Source organism: Psammomys obesus, unplaced genomic scaffold, assembly GCF_907164565.1.
Source record: "Psammomys obesus unplaced genomic scaffold, mPsaObe1.curated_primary_1811, whole genome shotgun sequence".
Lineage (NCBI taxonomy): Eukaryota > Metazoa > Chordata > Mammalia > Rodentia > Muridae > Psammomys > Psammomys obesus.
The window spans coordinates 16159047-16173540 of NW_026596120.1; the positions used below are offsets into that span (position 1 = coordinate 16159047).

Below are 14494 nucleotides of genomic sequence, written 5' to 3' on the forward strand. Positions count from 1 at the left end.
TGGGTGACAGAAAGCATATTGGTCTCTGTCTCCGTGACACTAAGGAAAATTTAAAGCACAACTTTCCAGGTTTTCTCAAGTTCTTTATAATATATGTTGGACAAAAGCTCTTGTCTACTGGGTATGTTTCTGAGCTGGACTTAAAGTGGCACATTTTTCAACTTCTTTTTCCAAAGCAGGCATACTGTTACACACATAGAGACCTGATGCACATGGACAAGCACTTTGTGTCTTTTGTACAGTAGTCTGACTGCAGAGATGCGGCAGGGAGCTTTCCCATGGTGCCAGGCTCTAGGCTGCCTGGGCTACCAGTTGAGATGGGAAGTCTACATCGAGCAGAGCCCAGCCATGTTGGCAGGAACCAGTATACTGAGGTGGAATTCCCATTAGATTCAGGGATGCTGCTCAGGCTCTATTCTACCCAGCCACCTCAGTTTTAAAGGGGAAACACTGATGTTCTGCATGCTTCACTCTGAAATACTATGGGAGGAACCTCCGAGGAGGGTGAAATTTTGTGATCTATAGAAATTTCTCTGGAAAGTGGTCCAGTCCCTCAAACTCTTAGAGTTTCTATTCCTATTTTGCTTTTTTTGCTGTCCACTCTAGCAAAGAACCAGCTGAGGCCTGCACTGGAGGTCTGGAGAGATTAAGAGAACTACAACCTACAGCATCCAAGAACAAAGCAGGCCAGTTCCAAGTGGAAGTCCTTGGATGCTCAACCTTTCCCACGTCTTTACATCATTCCTAAAGAGGAACTTCTCTATGACAGCATCATCTAGCATCTGACAGCTACATTTCTTTGTTTCCCTAATACTTATAATTGGTAGCCCTCAGTAAAATGAGATAAGAGCTTGCCAGGTAGTGGCAGGTAATTTGGCTTATGGCCACTGAGGTCTGGGAGCCAGGATATTTAACAGAGAGGCTATTCTAGAAATAATTTAGCATCAGCCCGGTGGTTAAAAGTTAGGTAAGGATCAGCTCTTATAATCATCACAGAATTTATACTGGTGACAAGCCTTGAACATGTCAAGAATGTCAAAATTATTTTACCACATTTTCGTCTCTTAGAAGGCATCAGAAAATTCATGTAACTGGTAAGCTTCATAAATTTTTTTAGTATACCTTTATTGTACTAGTTTTCAAGGGCCATGTTATTACACAGATTCAAAGCCTTCAATTAATTTTCAAAGCTTAGCCAATACTAGGGAAGTCTCTTTAGGAAGCTCTGCACTTGCTACAAATTTGAAAACATTATATTGAGAAATGTACTTTATAGTCAGCAAATGTCTGTTGGAAAATGAACTATTTATGCATCAATGTTGGAAACATAATTATTCAAATATGTAAAATTACTGATAAGTGGATATTACTATTAGAAATGATGCATAGGGGGGCTGGAGAGATGGCTCAGTGGTTAAGAGCACTGCCTGCTCTTCCAAAGGACCTGAGTTCAATTAACAGTACCACATGGCAGCTCACAACTGTCCATTTCCAAGGGATCAGACACATTCATACTAATGCACATAAAATAAAACAAATCAGTAAAAAAAGAAATGATGCATAGAATAGCATTTCTTGAATGAATATTAGGATACCATGCTTTAAAAAAAAGAGTATAACTATTCCAGTGTTTTATGCATATTGTAGTATAGTGTTTTTTCGTAGTATGATTATATTTTATGTAAGCATTATTGCCATGCTAGTATTTGAGATTACATGTATATTACAGCCTTGTTTTAAATTTCTAGTGTATATCTTCTTCATAAAAGTGTTATATATTTTGAAAAAATTGGGTAAGGGTATATGACGTGAATAGGGGCCTGGGGACTCAGGGATGCCTGAATATTATCTTTGACCAGCCATCATTCCATGTTGAGACTGTGCCAAAGAAAACTGACCCTGAAATACAAGTCCTGCCTGTGCGCATTAGTTCTTGGGCCAAACTTGCTATGAAGGTAAAGAGGCAGAGCAGACTTAGGCAGACAATCTGGGGGCTGGTGTAGCTTTAGAACTGTCTGACACCTCTAAGAGCAACCAGAATTAAAGTACTTGCTGCCAAAAGCTTTCTTAGATGTGATCCCGGGTCACAAACATATTATAGAGGAAACTGAGATGGGAAGAAAAGAAGTTAGAGGGAAAGAAAATTAAGGAAGAAAAGAAGGTGGACAGATAAGGAGAAGGAAAGAGAGAAAGGGAGAAGAAAATGAGTAGGTAAAGAACAGAGATGACAAGAGGGCTGGTTCATGCCATGCCTTTATTCTTTAGGTTATTGGCAAGAAAAATATCTCAGAAATTCCTTTCTGTATGTGAAAAACTCTTACCTGTTAGCACAGTGCCCATTCTTTGCCTCTGAATCTGGCTCCTTTGGGGAGTGAGTGAACCAGCAAAGGATACTGAACACTCTGCTTTGGATGTGGTATCCACTACTGTCACCTCCCTACCCCTCTGTAGCAGGGACAGCTTCTCCCTTACTTCCCCTTCCCCCCTACTTTCCTTTGACTGTGGTATAGGCCTAGAGGAAGTGAAACCTGGTTCTAATGGGAAGGTATGGGGCTAGCTTACATGATACAGACTGGCCCTCATCATCTGGAACTGATCAATCAGCTTCTTATGCAGAGGCCGCATTTCTGGATGCACAAACTTCTCATGAACTGCCAGCCCAACTCCAAGAACATGGACCTATGAGAATTGCCAAATAAGGTCTCTATGTTAAACCTCTGAGAACAGGGTCATTTTTATAGTGTATAATTTTTCTCACTGGTTGTGGCCCTTCCATGCCCTACAAACCACACCTGTTCCTGCATCAGGTCTTTGAGCTGGGCGATCTTCTCAGCATCTCCTGGGTGCTTGGTGATATAATCTTTATCAAAGAAGGCCTGCGAAAGGAAAGGTAAGTTAATGGAGTCTCTTCCCAGGATCAGTACTCAGATGGAGCCCTTAGAAGGCAGCTAGGTTGCTTCTTCATAGCTGTCCTGCCGGTACCTCTAGCCTGGCCCAGTCGAAGAGTCAGGAATTGTGTATTTTCAGTGCCTGGGAAAGACTAGAGGTGGGTCCTAATCTCCCATGGCTGGATGCTTGCTCTAGCTTCTCACAAAGCTTGGCCTGCCAGGGTATGCTAGGCAGAACCGGTGGCCTGAGGATTTGTACCAGTTTCTTGGTACAAATGAGTAGCCTGGCTCATGAAGGACCTCAGGAAGCTACTTAATTTCTATAATCAAATGAGTTATCCATCTGACAGAGATTAGGGTGGGAAAAGACCCCACTGAAGGTCTGTACTACAGAAACAGAGCGTGGCCAGGAGCATACAACTCAACCATCTCAAACTACCTACCTCATCCAGAAGAGGGCTAGCTTGGAAGCTTTTCCAAGGAGGCTATAGTTTTAGGAAGAGGGATTAATGAACTGTGTTCTTAGCCAGACTGCCTGTCTGAATTTGCTCAAGGTTTCCATCTTACCTCCTGGTAGCGTGCAATGCCTCCATTGACAGCTGCATCAATGACACCATTCAGGCACATGCTAAGCAGATTGATGTTGCCGTGCACTTGTTTGTGTTGATACTGGCTGATCAGAGCTCGCAGCTCCTGGTTCTTATTCTCAACTACCTGGATGGCATTCTCCAGAGGACTCACCTCCACCTGTGGGTACACAACACAGAATCCTCTCAGGGATGCTAACCCCTCATCACATTCCTGAGAACAAAGAGCTATAAGTTGTAATGCTATTTCTCCTTTCTCATTTCTGTGGACATAACATTTCCTAGGCTTTTCTTTTCTGATTCAAGGTACTTGCAAGTACAGAGAATAGTGAGGAGTGTCAGATTAAAAAACCGGGGATTTCTGACTTCTTGAATCTCAGAGAATTTCTTTTTATTTGTAAACTGAAAAACACCTGATGCTTAGGAGTATCCTGTGGTCTAGATAAGAGAAGACATTAAAATTTCTGGCATAGGACTGGCCTTAGGGAACCAAGGCCAGGCAGGTGGCCAAAGTTTTTTCTTTTTTTAGTCCTCAGAGAAAGCTCCCTGGATATGAGGATATGAGGCTGAGGAGAAAAGAAGTGTAAACCTTCAGAGGCATAGCTTACCAGTTCCCTCCTTTCTACTTCAAACCACCGAGAGATGCCAGGCAAGCTGTGGGTCAGTGTCAGTGTGGTACGCTCAATCCACAGGCTCTGCAGGGAGGGCACAGATGAGTTAAGAAGCTAGACAAGTTTGGCTACACTTGGCCTAACTGAGGGATGCAAAAGTGATGTGTTCCCCAGAAGCGGGGCTTGCCCCTAGAGTTGCTATGAGCCCTGCATTCCCTTTCCTGTATCCTTTACCTTGAATTCATTCTCTTTGTCCTTGGGGCCTTTGTGGAAAGGTCTGTCATAGCGGAACTTTCTCACGTTGTTGACACGATAGAAGCTCTTGACGCGATCAGGCACTCTATCCATTTGTAGAACATCCACACAATCTGGAATAGGTGTCACTGCATAGATCTGTAAATCTGGACATGAAGTGAAGGAGAAATCTAGACTTGGCAAAGGAGAAGGTCGGGGTGGTATCCTCTTGTCATCTCCTAGATGAAGTGCATTATAGCCCTGTTCCTTACTGGAGCTGTGGGGCCACATCATCCTAAGGTGCAGATCAGACCTAAGCACAGTTAACCCTATCTGTCCCCTTCCTTCTCTGCTCCAACGGTGAATGTCATGACCATTCAGCCAAGGTAAGATGGCAAATGTCCTATGCTGCCCCTTTAAGAGTGCGATTAAGCAAGCAGATGTAATATCCGTGCCATAGGAATAAGTGTCTGAGCCTGCTCACAGTAGCTAAATGGCTTTTATATAAAACAGCCTTTTTGCTTTTCATTTCATTTCATTTCTCTCTCTCTCTCTTTTTTTTTTTTTTTTTTTTGGTGACATTAGGGCTTGAAACCAAGACTTTGGAATGGGAAAGATAGGTAAGTGCTTATCCACTGTATATTTTCATCCCCTTTTGTATTTTGACACAGGGTCTCACTAAAATGCCTAGGGTAGTGCTGAATTCACCCTGTAGCTAAGGCAGATCTTAAACTCGGTATTTTCTTGCTTTAGTGTCTCAAGTAACTTGGATTACAGGCCTGTGCCAAAGGCCCAGTCAAAACAACCTCTTAATTAAAATATTCTCTGACATCTTTGTGAAGAGAACATGGAACCTACTTACCCTCTCATCTCTGGAATAAGCTTGTCACATGATGACTAGCATATAATTTTCAAGAAAGCTGTGTAAAGTCGGTAGTCAGGGGTAGGCCAGTGTTTTCACTGAAACTTTCAAGTGCCATCAAATTATAGGCCTTCTCTAACCTCCTCCTCCCTGGCACTCTGCTACACGCAACTTAGCAAAGACAAGGGACAGTAACTGCACAGGAAAGAAGAGCAGGTTGCAGAATAGGTGGTAAACCTGTGGCTAGAGTCATGCTGGGACCACAACCCCTCATCCAGTGATTGGTCCTGACTGCCTGGCCAGGCTCCAGAGTCCAGGGTAGGCACTGAAGTCATGACAGTAACTAGCCTGACAACCAGTCCCTGAAGCTCAGCCTATGACCACGTATGAGGTCATCCATGGCTAATGGGATGCCATGCCACTGCCTCTTATGAAGACTGAGTATCCTGTCAAATGTGAGCTCAATAGTAAAGACACCAGGTTTAGGATGACAGCTAAGCTAAATAAAGGTAGAAAGCCGGCCACATGGTAGAGGAATGGTTGGCTGGGTGGGACTTACCTCTCAGGATCCCAGCCCTTCCTACTCTACCAAGTTTCAAAAGATACACTGAGCATCACACTGTAGGATGGCATCATCAGGATGGTTGGGGTGCTGCATAGCAACAGCTTGTGGGAACTCGCTGAGCATCCTCTGCTGGAAGGCTTCTAGCCTCTCGTAGTCATGACCACGGCACACATATTCTTTGTTCTGCCAAAAACATGAAAGCACATTCTATGCCTTGCATGTACCTTGCCTCCATTCCACATAGTAGCAGTTACTCATCCCATAAATATACCCTAGGAGCCTCCTTTATACCAGCCTAGGCACAAGTATAGGCACAGTACTCAGCTCCTTTCTTAAGAGAAATGACAGTAGAGAAGGAAGGAGAGGGACAGATGAAGAAATGGTACTCTGTGGTGTGGCAGTCCTGAGGAGGGGTACAGATAGCTGGGAACTTGGGGGAAGAAGGAATACTTTACCTGTGAAGGGAAGCAAAGTAGGGGAAGGGCTTTAGAAGAATCAATGTTTTCTAAAAATACCTAAAGTCCCACTTGGTTAGCCTACTGCAGAAGAGTGAGGACAAGCAAGCTGTGTGTGATAACAACCCAAGCAACAGCCAAACCACGAGAAGGCAGAGATGTTTGCAGAACTGGTGAGAGGGTGGCTGGAGGGACTAGCAAATGTGTGCTAAGGAGTGACTGCCATGGTGCTGACAGTTTTAAACGCGTGTATATCTATTGCTTAGTACAGTGATAAACCCCTTTGGCAGTAAATTTCTTTCCAAACACGTCTGCCAACACAACAAATCTCAGTCTTTCTCTCTTTCTTTCCTTCCTTTAGCCTCGGCCTCCTGAATGCAGCGCACATTTGGTCTGAGTTAGGTCTCAGGTTCTCTGTGGACTGAAGTCTCCATGTACACAGGACACCCTTAGCCCCTGCTGCTCTGCACAGCTCACAGCTGGTCACTCATGAGTGATAGCTAAAAGCCCAGTAAAGCTTACTAGAAGGGGGACTGGAGAGATGGCTAAGTGGTTTGAGAGTGCTTGCTGCACAACTATGAGGAACAGAGTTCAGATCCTAGCACCCATGTAACATTTGGGTATCCTAAGCAGACCTGCAATACCAGCTCTGAGGTGAACAGAGATAGCAGGGTTTACTGGGGTTTGTTGTCTTCCAGCCTAGTGGAGAAAATATGAGACCGGGGTTCAGGAGAGATCCTGCCCCAAAGAAATAGGGAAAGAATGACTGAGGAGGACACCTGACTCCACATTCTGGCCTCTGTGTGTGTACACACATGGTCATACACTTACACAGACACACATAGTCAAACAAATAAAACATTTTAAAAAAGCCTATTAGTCATACTGCCCAACTAGCTGGCACACCAGACCCATTTCAGCAAGTCACCTCAGACACTGGCATCCCTTATTGTCATGTCTTAGTCAAAGGGGGAGTTCTAAAGGTAGGGAAAGAAGAAAAAGAGAGGCAGAAAAGGCACATCACCGTAAGGGCAGCCATATACTTCCGGTGGCAGAGCTGATCACAGGCCAGGTTTTGGAGGACCTCAACCTAGTATTATGGATAAACTCAAATAAGACTGAGCCACATATTGGGGTGAATCAGGATGGAAAACTATTACCAGCAAAGTTCCTTATGTAGAGGTATACCTCCATGTATAAGCATATATATGTATACATATGTGTGTGTGTGTGTGTGTGTGTGTAGAGAGAGAGAAAGAACAAGTCATCTTTTAAATTTAATAAAATTTTTTTCAAGACAGGGTTTCTCTGTGTAGCGCTGGTCACTCTGTAGACCAGGCTGGCCTTGAGAACTCACAGATACACACCTGCCTCTGCCTCCCAAGTGCTAGTATTAAAGGCTTGCGCCACCATGCCTGACTACTTCAAGTCATCTTTAGGGTACATAAAATACAAGGATGTAAATTCTACAAATTTACAAAAATGTTGTAAATTCTACAAATTTACAAAAATCTACAAAAAATGTTGTCACACTGTATTATTTGGGGAATGATGACAAGAAAAACAAGTCTGTATACATTTGGTACAGGTGAATTTCCTGAAAATATGTTCTGTCTGTGGCTGGTTGAATCTGTAGATGTGGAACCCAAGGACACAAGGGCTGCCTTTATCTTTGAAGAACTAGCTTTTCAACATCCACTAAGATGCACACAATCCTCACAGACATCTTTTTATGTATCAAATGAAGAGAAATAGGATTCTCCCAAGAAAAGAGGTCTGGATATTCTTCCTGTCACCTTGAAGAGTAGTAGATAATACTATTTGTGAAGTGAGGGAGGCAGACGACCCAAGGAAAACAAGATGAGTGAGCTAAAGAAATAGATGCCCTGTGTATGGGGTGGTAGCACAGGAATAGCGGGGAAGGCCCAGTAAAAGGAAGGAACCCAAATGCTGACCTTGAGGCTGCTGTTAGTCTCATATTTACTTGTACACAAGTGCCGGTATCCCCACAAAAAGACAGGTCTGGTTGCCACTACTTTGTATTTTTACCATGTACTTCCATTTGCCGCAGATGAACTGACTGCTTAAGGAAGGGAAGGTATCATGAGCTTAAGCCAGGGAAATCTGTATGCTTGAATCAGCTAGTAGCTGCTACTCTCTGTACGCAGGCGCAATGGACTGACAAGTGATACTTCCTAACATTCTTTGTTTTTCTTCCGTTATTAGAAACTTTGAAACCATATTAAACATCCAGACTGTTACTTGCAAGCATAAGGTACAGGTTCTATGGCTGATCCTTCTTGTCCAAAATTTCTAAGAATCTGATATATTGATATGTTCTGTGGCATGTACATTAGAAGGTGAAAGTGAACTTAATTTTATCTTATGATAAAAATGGAGTATAAACTCACTTATATAGACCTATAAGATATGATAAACATAATGAAATCTATACACCTAAAAAAGATAATCGAGAGCGGACATGGGGTAAGATTATCAATCCTCGTTTTGAAAGACAAATGGGATGCACATTAAACATTGACAGGAGTCTACTGAGCGCATTTGAAAAACTCTAACTAGCAGTGTTTTCAAAGCAAAGACTCATGACCAAACCTTTGGCAGAGTACAGGGAATCATAAGAAAGAAGGGGAGTTAGTCTGATGAGGAAAGGATAGGAGCTCCACAAGGACCAAACATATCTGGGCACAGGGTCTTTTCTGAGACTGACATGCAACCAAGGACCATGTATGAATGTAACCTAGAACCTCTGCTCAGATGTAGCCTGTGGTAACTCAGTAACCAATTGGTTTCCCATAGTGAGGGGAACAAGGACTATTTCTAACAGGAACTCAGTGACTGGCTCTTTGGCCTCCCCACCCCCCAAGGGAGGAGCAGTCCTGTTAGGCCACAGAGGAGAGCTTTGCAGCCAGTCCTGAAGATACCTGATAAAACAGGATCAGATGAATGGGGAGGAGGTTCGCCCTATCAGTGGACTTGGCAAGGGGCACGGTGGAGATGAGGGAGGGAGGGACTGGGAGGGAATGAGGGATCGGGACACGGCTGGGATACAGAGTTAATAAAATGTAACTGATAAGAAAAAATAAAATAAAATAAAATGGAGTATAAAAACAAGATGGCAGTACATAGGATAAGTATTACTTGTTTGATTCCCAACAAGACACCATAATTTTAAATGAAGTAAATTCAATGCCTGTTGTGACTTGCTTGGAAGAGAAAAACATGAGACAACAAGCACTGAATTTACTTCATCCAAAATTATGATGTCTTATTGGGAATCAAACAAACAAGACTTATCCTAATACTGCCAATTTGTTTTCAGACTCCATTTTGATCATAAAGTGAAATTAAGTTTAGGTTTTTAGGCTCTAGGGGAGCTTTCCAGATGGCTAGCCAATTTCTTCCTTTTTCTCCTTTTGTTCCCCAAAACATAATGATTGTTCCTAACCATGAAAGAACAAATGATTCTGATTGCTGGCAAATTGCAAATTGTAACTTGGCACAAACATTTGTGGTTGTCAAGGTTAAAAAGTCTGTAACATTCTGGTTTGGGGTCGCAGTTCAGCTCCCAGGTCTGATCTGTGACCTTGATCGATTAGTAGTGGCCTGAGTACAATAAATTTTTGTCATCTGCTTGAATACTTACTAAGATGAACGTCTGAGAATGCAATTCCTGAGTTTGTGCTGTTCTCCCTGATTGGTCAGTTTCTGCTGCCTAAATCAAATAAAGATATTGCTTTGTGTGCACTCTTTTACCTGGTTGGGTTGCTCTGGACTTTTGGACCCTAACATTCTTGGAATGGTATCACAAATTAGATATGATTTACAAATTGGGGTTGAGAATACAACAATTAAGCATCCTTTGTAAAGATAAAAGAACCAAAGAAATTGATTTGTTTCAGGACTTTCTGGAGAGGCTCTTGGTTTCTAATTATTGTATACTCTCACCTATTTTATTGAATTTAGTTCAACTATTACTATTTTTTCTTTTTTGGGGGACAGGGTCTCATGTATTTCAGACTGGCCTCAAACTCACTATGTCCCCTAGGATGAATTTGACCTTTTGATCCTCCTGCCTCTACCCCCCCCCCAAGTGTACACTGCTACACTTGGCTCTCAATGCTATTTATTTAATTAGACAAAATCTCCCTATTTAAGAGCCTGCACTGCTCTAGAACCTACTATGCAACTCAGTCTGGCCTTGAACTTACAATGTGCCTACTTTAGATCCCAAGGGTTAAGACTGCAAGCACAAGCCATCACACCAGACTATTATAGCACCTCTGAGTATTGGAGTACCAAATGTGCCACTTCTGAAATGCCTGGGCTGGATGATCATTATAGGTCAAGGAATCCTGGTCCTCAGAAAGTTTGTTTTTACAACAGAGCTGGGATGTTCCTAGGGATCATAATTATCACGTAGAAACAGTTTGCTGACCCTCTTATATTATCTGTTATAGTATAGATAATTTTTTCTTTTAGCCAAGAATGAGTATTCCTAAAAAAAGTGAAAGCTGACCTGCTTTACATCTTAACTATGGATGTACTGACTCTGTTAGTAGACTAGGTCCCCTCTCCCCCCAACTGTCAGGGAACTAGCAGACTCTTGATATATTAAACTTGTTATCATTCACTGGCTAAAGCAATTTTCCTAATGAGATACTAAATATATTAAGAGGGTCTTGTGATCTTTCTCATTTGTTGGCTTAGGTTTGTGGACATTGAAATTTATTGGAACTGGGGACAGTCAGAGCTAGCTTTAGGCCTTAAATGCAGCTCCAGGACCCATCCATGAGGACAGCTTTATTTAAGTCATCCAAAACCAACAAATATTAATGGAACATAGTCTAAAGGCACAGGATGACTACTGGATCATGGTTTGCACTGAATAAATAAAGTCATACACCACCTTTGGGCTGAGCCATGGTAAATGTTCTGTAGCCTGACTTCTGTACCACTTCTCATGGAAGCTTCAATCCCTTGTGCAAATTTCCCCCTTTGTCTCTCATTCCCAGATTTAATAATGGAAATGCTAATTTGCCAGAAAATGACAGTATGGGAAAGGGCTATCACTGGATAGAAGTTACTATGAAAAAGAAGAAAATGAGGAAAGACAACTGTTAAGTTTGTTTCCTAATGATGGCATTTCCCCCCAGAAGAAAAGCTACAGCAGCCAGGGCACTGTAAATTGGTCTGCTGATGACATCATCAAAGATATAAAGAGCAACAACTTGGAAAACCTGCTGTAAGCTACTGAAGCTGTTAGGAAATTGCTTTCTAGGGAAAAATCTTCAGAGCAACATTATCCAAGCAGGGTTGACTCTAAAATTTGTGTCCTTCTGCAAAACTGATTATAGTTCCTTTCTGCTTGAATCTGTTTGGGTGCTAGCACTGACTGCTTCTGGAAAACCAGAAGAGACCAATGTTGTGGCTTTCTCTATTGGCATCTTTTCATGCTCACATTAGTGAGAAGCTTTATGGATTGTAGGACATATTGCAGATGATGGTTTAGTTCTCTTAGACTCAGTTATCAAGCATGGTGTAGTTGATTCACTATTAGTTTTCTGCAGTTCCTGATATATATTTAGTATGTGGTGCTGGTATAGTCTTATCTGGACGCCTTCAAATGTTTGTCACTTTAAGAATCCTGCACTCTCATTAGATGTTGTTAAACAACTTTTCCTACTTTTAGTTCATCTCTTGCATCAGGAAGATCCAGAAGCATTAGCAGACACTGCTAAGATGTTTCCTACCTTTCTCATGGTTCAAACACAAGGAAATGGTCATACAAACAGGAGTTGTGCTTTAACCTATGAAACTTCTAGGATCTGCTGAATTGCCGACTGTAACTCTCATACTAAAAGCTACAGAGAACACTGTCACTGGCACAGACGAGCATACTCAAGTGTGACAGATGCAGGAGTATCTGCCATATTTCCCGGCCTGCTAGCCTCAAACTAGTAATATTCAGAAGGAAGCTACAGAGACAATGTCAAACTTCAAAGATGGCTGTCAGGACCAGAAACAAGACCTACACCTTATGGACTAGTCCTACTTTTGATTGGTATTCTTTCTAATGCACAGTTTAAGATACTAAAGGAAATTGTATAGGCTGTGACTAACTATAAGAGTGATGGAAGGGTTGCACAGGTTGTATACTTTATTAAATGTGGCTTAACAGACCCACTGAGAAATTTCTTAACTGTGAGAGATTCTTAAAACATAACTCGTTATTCTGAATCATTCCAGTATCTTCTAGACTACAAACAAACTTGGTATAATGACTAAAGAGTATGTGGAGGATTAGGCAAATTGAGGCTCTACCAAACATTATAAAAATAAGCCTGTGAATAAGACATTATCAAGCTTAATGCAGAAATATTTCTGAATAGAATAAGATCAAGAACTAAGAATAGAGCTCACTTGATACAGTGCTTGCCTAGCATGAATAAAGCATTGAGTCTGATTATCAACACTGCATAATACCATGCTCTCAGCACTCAGGAAGCAGAAGCAGGATGAGCAGAGATTCAAAGTCAGTCTCAGCTACATAACTAGTTCAAGGCGAGCTTGGACTACATGACACACTGTCTCAAAAACAAAAATGAAAAACTAAAAACAGTAAGAGGATCAAAATGTGTCAGAAACTACTTCTGAATTCTTTACTTTCCAAATTTAGGATGGGATTACTGGGATCTTAATCTTAAATATTACAGCTGAGGCATGAAGTTGTCTGTTGTGTTATTTATGATATTGAACAAGTTTCTCTTATTGTTTCTTTAACAAATTTTTTTTTTGTACCTAAGGTCCTGCATAGTTCAGGTTGGCCTGAAACTCAAAATCTTCCTGCCTCCATCTCCAAAATACTGGGATTACAGGCGTATGTCAAGATGTTTCCCTTAACAATTCTCTTAAAGCGTAGTTTGTTACTGTAACATTAAAAAATTAAGGTATACTTGAACAGTAGTTCCAAACTATGCATACTATGTGAAGCCTGGCCTCTGAATGGGCGTCTTATTTCTATGTATAATTTCCTATCTTGCCGTGACCTGTAAACAAAGATTAAATTCCAACATTTATTTTGCATTGACTTAACTACTATCACTAGGTATATGACCAAGTCATCCTTTTGCACTGTGTATATTCTAGATCAGTCCTTTAGACATCTTTCTCCCATTGAAAGAGAGAAGTTGCTGTTGTATCCTGTGTCATGGAAATGGCTTCTTAGTCTTTCCACAGCTGAATTAGTGCTTGGAGCTCTCATAAGGACCTGAGAGCTAAGAGTACTCTCCTCTCAGTTTTTTAAGTCAACAATTCTCCGTCCTGACTATATGCGTTACAGTGCATTCAGAAGAACATAATCATCATTTAGATGAACACCCAAGAAGTGTGCCTACTGTTGAGGTCAGGCTACACTAATGCTACTAGCTAAGATGAGCCACAATGAAGGAACTAGAGGCAGAACTTGGAAGGTACCTATATAAAAGATTTTTGGGCCCTAGTCACTTCCTGATACATTCCTAGTAAATACAGAATAATACTGCACATCAGAATAGAATTGAAGGCGGCAGCCAGTATTGTTAAACTGAGCCAAATATAGTCTGTTGACTGATCGGTCCTTTGGAGAGAAGTGGTCAGGAGAATACATGAAAAAGAAAGGAGACTGTACAAGTGTTAAGTGAATTATGTATATAATATAAATGTTCTTGTGGGATGGGGAGATGGTTTAGTTGGTACCTGTGGTGCAAGAATTAGGAACTAAGTTTGGACCCCCAGAATGTATGTAGGAAGCTGGTCATGGAGGTATGCATATCTAACCTTAGCACTGGTGATATGAAGATAGATAGATCCATGAAGCTCACTGACCATACAGCATAACTGAATTGATGAGCTTCAGGTTCAATGAGAGACCTTTTCTTAAAAATAAAGTAGAGAAACTGCTTAGCAGTTAAGAGCACCCACTGCTCTTGCAGAAAATCTGAGTTAATTTCCTAGTACCCACATGAGAAAGCTCACAACGATCTCTAACTCCAGGCCCACAGGGATTCAGTGCCTTCTTCTAGGCTCTGCAGACACTTGTTTTTTAATTTTTTTAAAAATTTATGGCTTAGTTACAGTTTATTTACTTTGTATCCCAGCTGTAGCCCTCTCTCTCATCCCCTCCCAATCTCACCCTCCCTCCCTCATTTCCTCCCATTCCCCTCTCCAAGTCCACTGATAGAAGAGGTTCTCCTCCCCTTCTATCTGACCCTAGCCTACCAGGGCCCATCAGGA

The 14494-nt window shown here is 41.7% G+C and overlaps 1 protein-coding gene across 1 annotated transcript in view; it reads right to left on the reverse strand.

Moving 5' to 3' along the window:
* The window catches only part of Dock3 (dedicator of cytokinesis 3), a 270999-nt gene that overhangs the window by 14211 nt on the left and 242294 nt on the right, over positions 1-14494 (reverse strand). The window contains exons 41-46 of the mRNA XM_055629516.1: positions 5789-5930; positions 4321-4487; positions 4084-4170; positions 3456-3635; positions 2793-2876; positions 2563-2679 (exon numbers count right to left, since the gene is read on the reverse strand). Of these exons, the coding sequence (XP_055485491.1) occupies positions 2563-2679; positions 2793-2876; positions 3456-3635; positions 4084-4170; positions 4321-4487; positions 5789-5930 (777 nt within the window). The remainder of the gene's footprint in view (positions 1-2562; positions 2680-2792; positions 2877-3455; positions 3636-4083; positions 4171-4320; positions 4488-5788; positions 5931-14494) is intronic.